The sequence below is a fragment of the Pongo abelii genome, chromosome 5 (assembly GCF_028885655.2).
Source record: "Pongo abelii isolate AG06213 chromosome 5, NHGRI_mPonAbe1-v2.0_pri, whole genome shotgun sequence".
Lineage (NCBI taxonomy): Eukaryota > Metazoa > Chordata > Mammalia > Primates > Hominidae > Pongo > Pongo abelii.
Genome location: NC_071990.2, coordinates 24,267,663 through 24,281,744, shown reverse-complemented (window position 1 = coordinate 24,281,744; position 14,082 = coordinate 24,267,663). Strand labels below are relative to the sequence as shown.

General features: G+C 39.5%; 1 protein-coding gene across 2 annotated transcripts in view; it reads left to right on the top strand.

Annotated features, from left to right (window-relative positions):
- The window catches only part of DCDC2 (doublecortin domain containing 2), a 192,060-nt gene that overhangs the window by 153,683 nt on the left and 24,295 nt on the right, over nt 1–14,082 (top strand). For both annotated transcript variants that reach the window (XM_054557285.2, XM_003780521.5), the window contains one exon: nt 7,946–8,046. In XM_054557285.2, the coding sequence (XP_054413260.1) occupies nt 7,946–8,046 (101 nt within the window). The remainder of the gene's footprint in view (nt 1–7,945; nt 8,047–14,082) is intronic.

Sequence of the window (14,082 nt, the reverse complement as noted above, 5' to 3'; positions counted from 1 at the left end):
TTTTCTTCTTATTCATCCTCATAAATCTCAATCAGTTTCAAACACTAAACATATTAAAATATGGATTACAGTACCATTTAAGAATAATTTTTAGTAATTTTGGTGAGAAAGCAAGAATGGTAGGCTTAAATTCTGACTATCTTTAACTCCTTGAAAGTATCATTAATTATTGGGTAACTTTTAAAATTTGAGAGTATTAAATAATTGTAATATTGTTAAACTGAAGCACTGGTAAATTGAAACAAGGAAATGCTTTCATTTCAGCTGTCCTAGTTGCAGAAAAGCTAAAAAACACACAAAGCATTTATTTCATGTTTCAGTAGGGGAAGCAGATTCCTATTTATTATGAATAATACAGTGATGATATGACTTCCCTACCTCAGCAGCTCTGCTTTCATTTTGTAAGCAATAAAATTCATAAGGGATAAGTGAAAAATAATTAAGGAGCATTTTTATTTTTACTAGAGTGTTTGTTATGGCTTTACCATGTAATATACACTAAAATGTCTGTTCACGTTCAAAGAAAAAAAGATGGAGCTGAATTTGGGTGTAGTGTGCATTCAAGCATTGAATTTGATCCTTCACGTAGTAATTGAATGAGAGCAGTATTGTGTATCAAATTTATCCTTGCTTTTTAGTTTGTTAGCAAATGGCTTTTACTACAAAGGTTTTTAGGGCAGGGTAAGACTTAAAAAAATAGAATCACTTTTCTCTGGAAGACGTGTGGGTGTCTGGGATTGGTGGTAGTGTTTTGCACCTTGTAGGAGAATGAGAAAGAGAAGTATTTACAGTTAGGGAAAGAAAACAAAAGGCAGGAGGCTCAAAGGAGGGTTTTCTGACCACTGTCTTTTTGGCAGGAGGAGCAGAGGGTATCTGAAAGACCTGTTTTTGCCCAGCAGGTATCTGCAGGACTCAGAAAGTGGATCTGTGGTGGCCACTGCAGATGATCTCTCCAGAAGAGTGGTTCCCAACATTTCTGGCACCAAGGGCCAGTTTCGTGGAAGACAGTTTATTCAGGGGTGTGGGGGGATGGTTCCAAGATGAAGCTGTTCCACCTCAGATCATGAGGCATTAGTTAGACTCTCATAAGGAGCATGCACCCTAGATCCCTTGCGTGTGCAGTTCACAATAGGGTTTGTGCTCCTATGAGAATCTAATGCTGCTGCTGATCTGATGGGAGGGTGGAGCTCAGGTGGCAATTCTCGCTCACCAGCCGCTCACCTCCTGCTCACCTCCTGCTGTACAGCCCAGTTCCTAACAGGCCACAGACCACTTCCAGTCCGTGGCCCTGGGAGCTGGGGACCCCTGCTCTAGCACATAATTTCTAGACACATGTTGTATCATTTTCCTATGGCTGTTGTGACAAATCACCGCAAACATGGTGCCTTAAAACAACACAGATTTGTTATCTTACAGTTCTGGAGGTCAGAATTCCAAAATGGGCCTTACTGAGTTACAACCAAGCTGTCATCAGGGCTGTGTTCCTTCTGGAGGCTCTAGGCAAGGATTCATATCCATAATTTTTGCAGTTTCTACAGGCTGCCTGCATTCCTTGGCTTGTGGCTTTTCCATCTTCAAAGCCAGCAAGGGCAGGTCAAGTCTTGTTTGCACTGTATCAGTCCCACTCTGGGCCTCCTTCCTCTTTTTCACTCGCAAGGACCCTTGTGATTATATTGAGTTCACATGAATAAGCCAGGATTCTCTTCCCATCTCAAGGTCAGCTGCTTAGTAACCTTAATTCCATCTGCAACCGTAATTCCTCTTTGCCATGTCATGTAACATGCTCACAGTTTCTTACGATCAGGATGTGGACATCTTGGGGATGGGGGGCATTATTCTACCTACCACCAATAACGTAATTTGTTGATCCCTGTGTAGGTTGTACCTCAGTCTGTCTTCTTTCTCTTCAGTTCCCTTTGTTCTCCTCTCTACCCTCCATCCAAATGCTATACTGCCAAGTGTGGCCAGATTGGGGCAAAACCCTGTAAGAACATGAAGAATTAATGCACTGGGCTAGTGGCTAAGTTGTTGGCTCCTTACATTCTACTTCAATACAGCAAATATGTTTTAGTGCTGGGGATGGAACAGTGAAAAATATGGACAAACTGCCTGATCTCTTGGAGCTTACACTTTGGTGGAAACTGACAAACACAGTAAGTGCAAGGCAGAGAATTAAACCAGGGCACTATGAATGAATGAGTGGCTACTGGAATTGGAACAAGGAGGGTTTCCTGAGATCTGACTGACAGTGTGAAAATGGGGAAAGAACTTTTTAGGCGGAGACTCTGTGAAGAACAAAGCCGTGAGGTAGGAAAGAGTTTTCTAGTGAGGAACAGAATGAAGGTCAGCGGAGCTTGAGTTTAATTTGCAAGGAAAAAGATACGAAATGCAGTTTGAGGAGGAGTTAAGTGCCAGATCACATCTCTGTAAGCCATGGTAAGGAACTTGGATTGTATATGTAATGCAACAATGTTGGAGAGTTTCTAAGCTGTGGAATTAAACACTTTTTAAATAATCGATTAAGAGCACTTGGCTATTGTATGGAGGATGATTATGAGATAGCAAGAGTGGAAGAAGAGGGACACTAGTTTGTAAGCTGTTTTAACAGCCCATCCAACAGATAATGGTGATGAGACCAAATTGGGAGTGGAGATAGAAATAAATGAATATATTTGAGATACATTTTAAAAGGAGATTGAATTGAGAAGATTGACAATGGAATGGATATAGAAACTGAGGCCAGGAAGGAAATAAAGATAATTCCCAGATTTTGGGATTGAGAAGTGGTGCCATTTCCTGGGTTGGGGAATCTGGGGGATGAGCAGTTTAGGGTGGGGAACCAGAGTTCTGTTTTGACCATGTTAAGGTTGAGGTGCCCATTGGACATCCAAGGTGAAGTGTCAAGCTAGGCAGATAGATAGATATATATGTTTTGGGATCTATAAAGAGGTTGAGGCTGAAGATACATATTAGAGAATCACTGGCACATTGATGGTACTCAAATGAGATTAATCTAGAAAGTGTGTAGATAGAGAACCTGATCCACAATGCAGCTCTGAGGTGGGCCAATACTTAGAGGTTGAACAGAGGAGGATGGATTGGCCAAGGAGACTGAGGAGAAGCTTCTGGTAAAACCAGGAAAGTGAATGAAGACAGACAGACAGACAGACAGACACACACACACACACACACACCCCTGACATCGCTGCATTAAAAGCTGCTAAAAGATCAAGTAAATGAAATAATAAATATTGTCATAATGATGGTCATTGATAATTTTGACAAGAATAATCTCTTTGGGGTGCTGTTATAGAAGATAGATTAGAAAGAGCTGGGGAAAGTGTGGGGGTGAGGATGAGACCGCGACTCTAGACAGCTAAGCACCAGGTGCTCTGCATTCCGAGATGATGCGCCATCCCATTATTACTTTTCCCAAGAGCCCACTTTTTCTACCTAAAGTTACTTTTGTATGATACACAGGCATTCTGTTATTATACTTGCTGTGTCCAATTAGTTTTAGAGGAAGCAAAATTGCTAAAACTCAAGACGTTTCATGAGCAGTTGAAAATTATACTAATGCTCAGTAAAAGGGGACTCAGAACTCTTAAATGTGTGCAGAACTATTATCGGCACACTAAAAAGTTCACAGGTGGGCAGTGTGTGGCAAAAAGGATGGATCACTTACCTGTTGACATTAGTATGTAGTAACACTAAGTTCCTGTTTTTATGAAAATCCTAAGTGACACTAAAACTGCTTCCGTGTCTCACTGGGGACAAAACACCTCAGCACTAGGTGCCACTCACCCTTCATGAGTCCTGAGTAGAATAGCTGATGTTGCTGTAGCAATAACTAGACAACCATGGCACATAATAACGCTGTCATGGTCTAAATCCACAAATTTACTGTGCAAGTTTAAATTAATAGTAATAAAGGGAATATGGTAAGGTTTTGAAGTGCTCAGATAATATTTCCCTTGATAAAAAAGGTAATACGTTTGCAAATTTCTCATGGAATCTATCCTTGCAAGCAGGTGTTTTAAATTTTCCATGTTTTATCTTTGACTTCGTCCATGAAATGTGTCTTCAGTTGCTTTTTACGATGGCATTGACAGAGGGGAAACATATTATATCATTCGGATTCTTTTCCATTGCATTTTGGCCTTGTTGGCAATTCTTTGGTGTCAAATGATTTTAATTTTCTAATTTAAGGCCTAATTTACTTTGGAACATTCACATTGGCCCACGGATCTTAGCCCTGGATGAAGTGTATACACATACAGATTCTATTACAAATAATACTTGTAGACAATGCCAAATATTTGGTGTTTATATAATGCTTTGTATTGTTAGTTCAGTTTAAAGAACATCTCAAAACCTGTTATGAGGCTGACATTGTGCTAGGCACAGGACAAAAATTGTGGTCTATGCCTAAAGGAGCTCGTGGTCTAGCAGGGAAGGGGGCAGAATTGGTAAAAGAAATGGATTAAAGTAAGTGTGATCATGAATAAACGCAGTATGTGGGAGGAAAAAGTAGTGCAGAGGGGCTGAGCACGGTGGTTCATGCCTGTAATCCCAGCACTTTGGGAGGCTGAGGCAGGAGAATGGTGTGAACCTGGGAGGCAGAGCTTGCGGTGAGCAGAGATTGCGCCACTGCACTCCAGCCTGGGCAACAGAGAGAGACTCCATCTCAAAAAAAAAAAAAAAAAAAAGTAGCACAGAGGAGGGAGCTGTTGGTTCTGTTTTGTTGTGGGGTTACAGGATAAGATCGGAGGAGATTTTCATGAAGACATTGACAGCTGAGTAAGATTTGAGCCATGAGTAAGTCTCCCGATGGGCCACCACCCAGGGACAGGGTAGAAGTGGCAAACTAGACATGGAGGGCATAGGGTGAGACATGAAAAAGCATAGCGGGTCTGTGACCTGCATGTTCTTTGGTCCTAACTGCACATGGGCTGTGACTGAAATCGCTCCATTTGATGAAAATGATCTAAATCAAGGTGAAATTGAGGGGATGTCAATGGAGTTGAAGAGTCGGGGTATTCAAGGGTGCAGAGTGGCTCATCACATGGTGTTGAAGTTACTCAGATGGTGACGTACAGGCTTGGTCAGATTTCCTTTAAAATGAAGTAGAAGAAGCATTCAAAGAAGAGGCTGAGGATTCTTTTGAATTAATTGTATCAAAATCAGGATGCCCATGAGATAATTTTGGAAGAGAGAATTTAATACTGAGCAGGGTGGGTGAGGACACATGGGTGTAGGGGGTGTATACAGCAGGAGGGGAATCAACGTGTGAGGAAGAGATTAAACCGGGACTTGTCTTTTGCCTTACATCTAATAAATATTAACTGAGGACTTACTGTGTGCAGTGCACCATGCTTATTTTTGGAAAACAAACTCCTAAGATAGGAAAGGAGCTACAGGGAATGAATGTGGAAGAGTAAACAGCCCATGTCTCTCCATGGGATACTAAACCCTCACCAGTAGCCCTTTCATATTTTCCAGAGTGACTATTATGCAGTAGATCTTAGTGCATATTTACCCATCAATCAGATGAATAGTGTCTATTCATTAAAAATTCCTATTTTGCATTATTCATTATTGTCCATTAATTAAAGCATGGTACCACAACATGCAGCTAATTATGTTTTCAAGTAACATTTAGTGACATGAGAAATGCTCATGATATGGTTTTAAAGTAAGAAATGATTTTAAAAATTATATGTACAATAAGATCCCAGGTTTATGAGTGCGTGTGTCTGTGTGTGTGTGTGAGAGAGAGAGAGAGAGAGATAGAGAGATGGAGTGAGGGAGGGATGGAAAGAATTGTCAAAATATTAGTGATGGCTGTCTCTGGGTCATGAGATTAAACATTTATTTTTTCATCTTCCAAGTTTTCTAAAATGCATATAAACAATTTATAATCAAAAATACTATTTAAAATAGTTTTCTCTAAAAATTAACATTCTGCCTTTAATTTTATATAATGTTTATGGTAAAAATGAAAATTCTAGTAAGCCTGTCACAAAGGCCTTTCTAGCTGTTCTGCCTTTTTTGATCACTGTTTATTCTTATGAATTCCTTTCTGATCTTCATTTCTTGCTTTGTGCTGTTAATGGCAATGGCTTAAACATTTTGGTTCACTGATAAACACATCCTGCCCCCCACACCTGAGGCAACCATTTAAAAAAAGTATTTGTATTCTCTCTTTGTGTCACTGTGCACAGCGTTGAGCTTTGCTGATTTGTCTCTTTGCTGTTTATATCCTTATGGTTGTCATTTTCCATTCCAGTGCCCTTTCAATTTTATTTTATTTGTTGTTATTGATTGTATTCTTCTTTTCTGGTAAAATGCTCATTCTAAAACACATCTGCAAACCATTCATAGCTCTGCTTGGATGCAGTTAAACATTTCATTGAATGTGAGTATTAAGACTGTATTCCTTTGGTATCTATAGGCCTCTCTTTGTAGCCTCTTGGTAAGCAAGTGCAACATTTGGACACAAAATGTCATCCAAAAAGTCATGTGCATAGGTCATAAGTGTAGTCTACTGAGTTTAGCATCTGACTATGATGGTTGTTTTTCAAGGTAATTTCAGAAGGTAGAAATGAATGTCAAACATACCTATTTTTCTTCACTCTTTCCCTCCCTTCCTCTTTCCTTCCTTTCTTCTTTCCTTCATTCCTTCCTCACTGGGCTGTATGTTTTCAGCTTCTGTAATACTCTGCTATCACCCTTCCTCATCATTCAACTTATTGGAGGTATGTTTATCTCTGTCTCCTCATTGGACTGGAAGCAACTCGAGAGAACAGTCCACATCTCATTCATATCTTAGGCTGTCTCCTGGGTTCAAATCCTTCCTTGCATATAATTGGTCCTCAACAAGTGTAAAAATATATTTTACATTTAATTAAGAGTGACTTCATAGCTTTAGCAATATGAAAGATTATTATATAAAATAGGTTAAATAATTATGCTCTGGGAAACAAGCTTTCATTAGAGAAATAAAGGGGGTTTTAAGACAAAAGATAAAAATATATTTTCTGGACTGTAGGGATAATCAAATATTGTAATAGATTACCAGAGAAGGAGGTAAAATCTCCATCCCTGGAGAGCCTTAAAAATTGGACAGAGAAAACATCTGTGAGAATGGCCAAAGCACTAAACCTGTCTTGAGGCAAGTAGATAGACAGAATGACAAATGGTTGTGCGATTCTTTGATTACTTGGCCTGAAGAAGAGAAGGCTGAGGGGAGACATTAAAACTACTTCAAATATGAAAAACAGCTATTATTGCTTTCCTCTGGAAAATAAGTTGAAGGAGCTTAACCTAAAGTCAGAGATTGAGTTTACACTTTATAGTTAAGGATTTAAAGTCATAGGTTGTGAAAATCTTGTGGAGATCTGCAAAATAAATGATATTGATTTTTTGGTGAGATATGGAAAGTCAACTCTATGATTCGGCTGCAGTAAAAGCATTTTTTACAATACTCTGAATAGGGAGAATTATTCCAATACGTTATATTGAATGCACAGCATTCTCTTGGGAAAGGTAAATTTCTGAAAGTAGTATTTTAAAGCAGCAAGCATTTTCACTGTTTTGTGGATAGGAGGGGAGAACTGGGATGATAGTTGTGAATTTCTTCTCATCTCAATGCCTGTACAAAGGGCTACGTTAGTAAATCAGTAGCCAAAGGGTGAACAGGAGCTTCAACAGAGATTTACCCTGCTGGGTCAGGCTTGTTTTGACCACTGAATGTTTTCTCAATGAAAATGTGGAACAACTGGGGGTGGTGTGGTGGTCGGGGGAGGGGGGTGCACAAAAATACTATCAACTAAAAAGGCAACCCAAATGTCTATTAAAAATAAGCATTTGATTGTAATTTCAGCGTTCAGCCACACGATGTCACAATTGGATTTTGATTTTCACTGTGTGCTTGTCTCAATAGATGAAGGCATTTTCAAAGCTGGAGCAGAGAGGTCTGAAACACGGGGGGCAGCAGAAGTCCAAGAAGATGAAGATACTCAGGTTGAGGTTCCAGTCGATCAGGTAATCTCCATGCCTTAAAAAATATGTATAAGCCAATTATACTGTTTTGTTTTTCAAGTTTTGTGTTATCTCCTACATATAGTTCCTATACCTGTATGAATTAAACCCTCTAAGGTACTATGTGGCTGATCAACCTCAAAAACATAACAAAACACCCATTCTTTCTGCTAGTATTCCTGTGAAGAATAGCCATTTAGACCAAGTCTTTTTAAATACAGAAAATGGTATATCCTTAATAAAGAGCATTGAAGAGCAAGATGGGATGAGATTAGGTATGAGCTAAAGAGTGATAAAGTTTGACATAAAAAAGAGTTTTGGTTTGGGATTTTCATCTGGAATAAAAGTCCTTACCCACTTAGAAAAGCATTTTTTAAAAATTATACTTTAATTTCTGGCATACATGTGCAGAACGTGCGGGTTTGTTAGATAGGTATACACGTGTCATGGTGGTTTGCTGCACCCATCAACCCGTCATTTACATTAGGCATTTCTCCTAATGCTGTCCCTCCCCTAGCCCCCCAAACACCGACAGGCCCCAGTGTATGATGTTCGCCTCTCTGTGTCCATGTGTTTTCATTGTTCAACTCCCACTGATGAGTGAGAATGTGCAGCGTTTGGTTTGCTGTTCCTGTGTTAGTTTGCTGAGAATGATGTTTTCCAGCTTCATTCCTGTCCCTGCAAAAGACATGAACTCATCCTTTTTTATGGCTACATAGTATTCCATGGTGTATATGTTCCATATTTTCTTTATCCAGTCTATCATTGATGGGCATTTGGGTTGGTTCCAAGTCTTTGCTATTGTGAATAGTGCTGCAGTACACATAAGTGTGCATATGTCTTTATAGTAGATTGATTTACTATACTTCAGGTATATACCCAGTAATGAGATTGCTGGGTCAAATGGTATTTCTGGTTCTAGATCCTTGAGGTATCGCCACACTGTCTTCCACAATGTTGAACTAATTTACACTCCCACCAACACTGTAAAAGTGTTCCAATTTCTCCACATCCTCTCCAGCATCTGTTGCCTCCTGACTTATTAATGATTGCCATTCTAAGTGGCATGAGATGGTATCGCATTGTAGTTTTGATTTACATTTTTCTAATGACCAGTGATGATGAGCTTTTTTTCATATGTTTGTTGGCTGCATAAATGTCTTCTTTTGAGAAGTGTCTGCTCATATCGTTTGCCCACTTTTTGATGGGGTTTTTTTTTCTTGTAAATTTTTTTAAGTTCCTTGTAGATTCTGAATATTAGCCCTGTCAGATGGATAGATTGCAAAAATCTTCTCCCATTCTGTAGGTTGCCTGTTCACTCTGATGATAGTTTCTTTTGCTGTGCAGAAGCTCTTTAGTTTAATTAGATCCCATTTGTCAATTTCGGCTTTTGTTGCCATTGCTTTTGGTGTTTTATTCATATGAAGTCTTTTCCCATGCCTGTGTCCTGAATGATATTGCCTAGGTTTTCTTCTAGGGTTTTTATGGTTTTTTATGGTTTTAGGTCTTACATTTAAGTCTTTAATCCATCTTGAGTTAATTTTTGTGTAAGATGTAAGAAAGGGGTCCAGTTCCAGTTTTCTGCATGTGGCTAGCCAGTTTTCCCAACACCATTTATTACATAGGGAATCCTTTCCCCATTGCTTGTTTTTGTCAGGTTTTTCAAAGATCAGATGGTTGTAGATGTGTGATGTTATTTCTGAGGACTCTGTTCTGGTCAATTGGTCTATATATCTGTTTTGGTACCAGTATCATGCTGTTTTGGTTACTGTAGCCTTGTAGTATAGTTTGAAGTCAGGTAGCATGATGCTTCCAGCTTTGTTCTTTTTGCTTGGAATTGTCTTGGCTATATGGGCTCTTTTTTGGTCCCATATAAACTTTAAAGTAGTTTTTTCCGATTTTGTGAAGAAAGTCAATGGTAGCTTGATGGGGATAGCATTGAATCTATACCTTACTTTGGGAAGTATGGCCATTTTCACAATATTGATTCTTCCTATCCACAAGAATGGAATGTTTTTCCATTTGTTTGTGTCCTCTCTTATTTGCTTGGGCAGTAGTTTGTCCTTCCCCTTGAAGAGGTCCTTCACATCTCTTGTAAGTTGTATTCCTAGGTATTTTATTCTCTTTGTAGCAATTGTGAATGGGAGTTCACTCATGATTTGGCTCTCTGTTTGTCTATTACTGGTGTATAGGAATGCTTGTGATTTTTGCACACTGATTTTGTATCCTGAGACTTTGCTGAAGTTACTTATCAGCTTAAGCAGATTTTGGGCTGAGATCATGGGGTTTTCTAAATATGCAATCATGTCATCCACAAAGAGAGACAATTTCACTTCCTCTCTTCCTATTTCTATTTGAATACCCTTTCTTTCTCTTGCCTGATTGCCCCAGCCAGAACTTCTAATACTATGTTAAATAGGAGTGATTAGAGAGGGCATCCTTGACTTGTGCCAGTTTTCAAAGGGAATGCTTCCAGCTTTTGCCCATTCAGTATGATATTGGCTGTGGGTTTGTCACAAATAGCTCTTATTATTTTGAGATATATTCCATCAATACCTCATTTATTGATAATTTTTAGCATGAAAGAGTGTTGAATTTTATCAAAGGCCTTTTCTGCATCTGTTGAGATAATCATGTGGTTTTTGTCATTGGTTCTGTTTATGTGATGGATTAAGTTTATTGATTTGTGTATGTTGAACCAGGCTTGCATCCCAGGGATGAAGCCGACTTGATCATGGCTGATAAGCTTTTTGATGTGCTGCTGGATTCAGTTTGCCGGTATTTTATTGAGGACTTTGGCATCAATGTTCTTCAGGTATATTGGCCTGAAATTTTTTTTTCTGTTGTGTCTCTGCCAGGTTTTAGTATCAGGATGATGCTGGCCTCACAAAATGAATTAGGGAGGAGTCCCTCTCTTTCTATTGTTTGGAATAGTTTCAGAAGGAGTGGTACCAGTTCCTCTTTATATGTCTGGTAGAATTCAGCTGTGAATCTGTCTGGTTCTGGGCTTTTTTTTTTGTTGGTAGGCTATTACTGCCTCAATTTCAGAATTTGTTATCGGTCTATTCAGGGATTCGACTTCCTGGTTTAGTTTTGGGAGGGTGTATGTGTCCAGGAATTTATCCATTTCTTCTAGATTTTCTAGTTTATTTGCATAGAGGTGTTTACAGTATTCTCTGATGGTAGTTTGTATTTCTGTGGGATCAGTGGTGATCTCCCCTTTATCAATTTTTATTGCATTTATTTGGTTCTTCTCTCTTCTTTATTAGTCTGGCTAGTGGTCTATTTTGGTAATCTTTTCAAAAAACCAGCTCCTGGATGTGTGGATTTTTTGAAGGGTTTTTCGTGTCTCTATCTACTTCAGTTCTGCTCTGTTCTTAGTTATTTCTTGTCTTCTGCTAGCTTTTGAATTTGTTTGCTCTTGCTTCTCTAGTTCTTTTAACTGTGATGTTAGGATATCGATTTTAGATCTTTCCCGCTTTCTCCTGTGGGCATTTAGTGCTATAAATTTCCCCTAAACACTGCTTTAGCTGTGTCTCAGAGATTCTGGCACATTGTGTCTTTGTTCTCATTGGTTTCAAATTGCTTATTTATTTCTGCCTTCATTTCATTATGTACTCAGTAGTCATTCAGGAGCAGATTGTTCGGTTTCCTTGTAGTTGTGTGGTTTTTCGTGAGTTTCTTAATTCTGAGTTCCAATTTGATTGTACTGTGGTGTTAGAGACTGTTTATTATGATTTCCTTTCTTTTGCATTATTTGCTGAGGAGTGTTTTACTTCCAATTATGTGGTCAATTTTAGAATAAGTGTGATGTGGTGCTGAGAAGAAGGTATATTCTGTTGTTTTGGGGTGGTGCGTTCTGTTGATGTCTATTAGGTCTGCTTGGTCCAGAGCTGAGTTCAAGTCCTGAATATCCTTGTTAAGTTTTTGTCTCGTTGATCTGTCTGATATTGATAGCTGGGTGTTAAAGTCTCTCATTATTTTTGTGCGGGAGTCTAAGTCTTTTTGTAGGTCTCTAAGAACTTGCTTTATGAATCTAGGTGCTCCTGTATTGGGTGCATATGTATTTAGGATAGTTAGCTCTTCTTGTTGAATTGATCCCTTTACCATTATGTAATGGCCTTCTTTGTCCTTTTTTGTTCTTTGTTGACTTAAAGTCTGTTTTATCAGAGACTAGGATTGCAACCCCTACTTTTTTTTTTTTTGGCTTTCCATTTGCTTGGTAAATATTCCTCCATCCCTTTATTTTGAGCCTATGTGTGTCTTTGCACATGAGATGAGTCTCCTGAATACACCACACTGATGGGTCTTGACTCTTTATCCAATTGGGAGTGTGTGTCTTTTAATTGGGGCATTTAGCCCATTTACATTTAAGGTTAATATTGTTATATGTGAATTTGATCCTGTCATTATGATGCTAGCTGGTTATTTTGCCTGTTAGTTGATGCGGTTTCTTCTTAGTGTCGATGGTCTTTACAATTTGGTAAGTTTGTCAGTGGCTAGTACTGGGTTTTCTTTCCCATATTTAGTGCTTCCTTCACTAGCTCTTGTAAGGCAGGCCTGGTAGTGACAGAATCTCTCAGTATTTACTTGTCTGTAAAGGATTTTATTTCTTCTTCACTTATGAAGCTTAGTTTGGCTGGATATGAAAATCTGGGGTGAAAATTCTTTTCTTTAAGAACGTTGAATATTGGCCCCCACTCTCTTCTGGCTTGTAGGGTTTCTGCAGAGAGATCCACTGCTGGTCTGATGGGCTTCCCATTGTGGATCACCCCACCTTTCTCTCTGGCTGCCCTTAACATTTTTTCCTCCATTTCAACCTTGGCGAAACTGATGATTATGTGTCTTGGAGTTGCTCTTTTTGAGGAGTATCTTTGTGGTGTTCTCTGTATTTCCTGAATTTGAATGTTGGCTTTTCTTGCTAGGTTGGGGATGTTCTCCTGGATGATATCCTGAAGAGTGTTTTCTAACTTGGTTTCATTCTCCCTGTCACTTTTAGGGACCCCAGTTAGTTGTAGGTTTGGTCTTTTCACATAGTCCCATATTTTCTGGAGGCTTTGTTCCTTTTCATTATTTTTTCTCTAATCTTGTCTTCACGCTTTATTTCAGTAAGTTGACCTTCAATCTCTGATATCCTTTCTTCCACTTGATCAGTTCAGCTATTGATACTTGTGTATGTTTCACGAAGTTCTTTTGCTGTGTTTTTCAGCTCTGTCAGATCATTTATGTTCTTCTCCAAACTGGTTATTCTAGTTAGCAATTCCTCTAACCCTTTTTCAAGGTTCTTAGTTTCCTTGCATTGGGTTAGAACATGCTCCTTTAGCTTGGAGGAGTTTGTTATTACCCACCTTCTGAAGCCTGCTTCTGTCAATTCATCAAACTCATTCTCCGTCCAGTTTTGTTTCCTTGCTGGTGAGGAGTTGTGATCCTTTGGAGGAGAAAAGGCTTTCTGGTTTTTGGAATTTTCAGCCTTTTTTACTGGTTTATTGTCATCTTTGTGGATTTATCTACCTTTGGTCTTTGATGTTGCTGACCTTCTGATGGGGTTTTTGTGTGGATGTCCTTTTTGTTGGTGTTGATGTTATTCCTTTCTGTTTGTTAGTTTTTCTTCTAACAGGCCCCTCTGCTGCAGGTCTGCTGGAGTTTGCTGGAGGTGCACCCCAGACTCTGTTTGGCTGAGTATCACCAGCAGAGGCTGCAGAACGCGAAGATTGCTGCCTGTTCCTTCCTCTGGAAGCTTTGTCCCAGAGGGGCACCCACCAGATGCCAGCCAGGGCTCTCCTGTATGATGTATCTGTTGACCCCTGCTGTGAGTTGTCTCCCAGTCAGGAGGCACGGGGGTCAGGGACCCACTTCAGCAGGCAGTCCGTCCCTTAGCAGAGCTTGAGTGCTGTTCTGGGAGATCCACTGCTCTCTTCAGAACCAGCAGGCAGGAATGTTTGTCTGCTGAAGTTGTGCCCACAGCCGCTGCTTCCCCCAGGTGCTCTGTCCCAGGGAGAGGGGAGTTTTATCTATGAGCCCCTGACTGGAGCTGCTGCC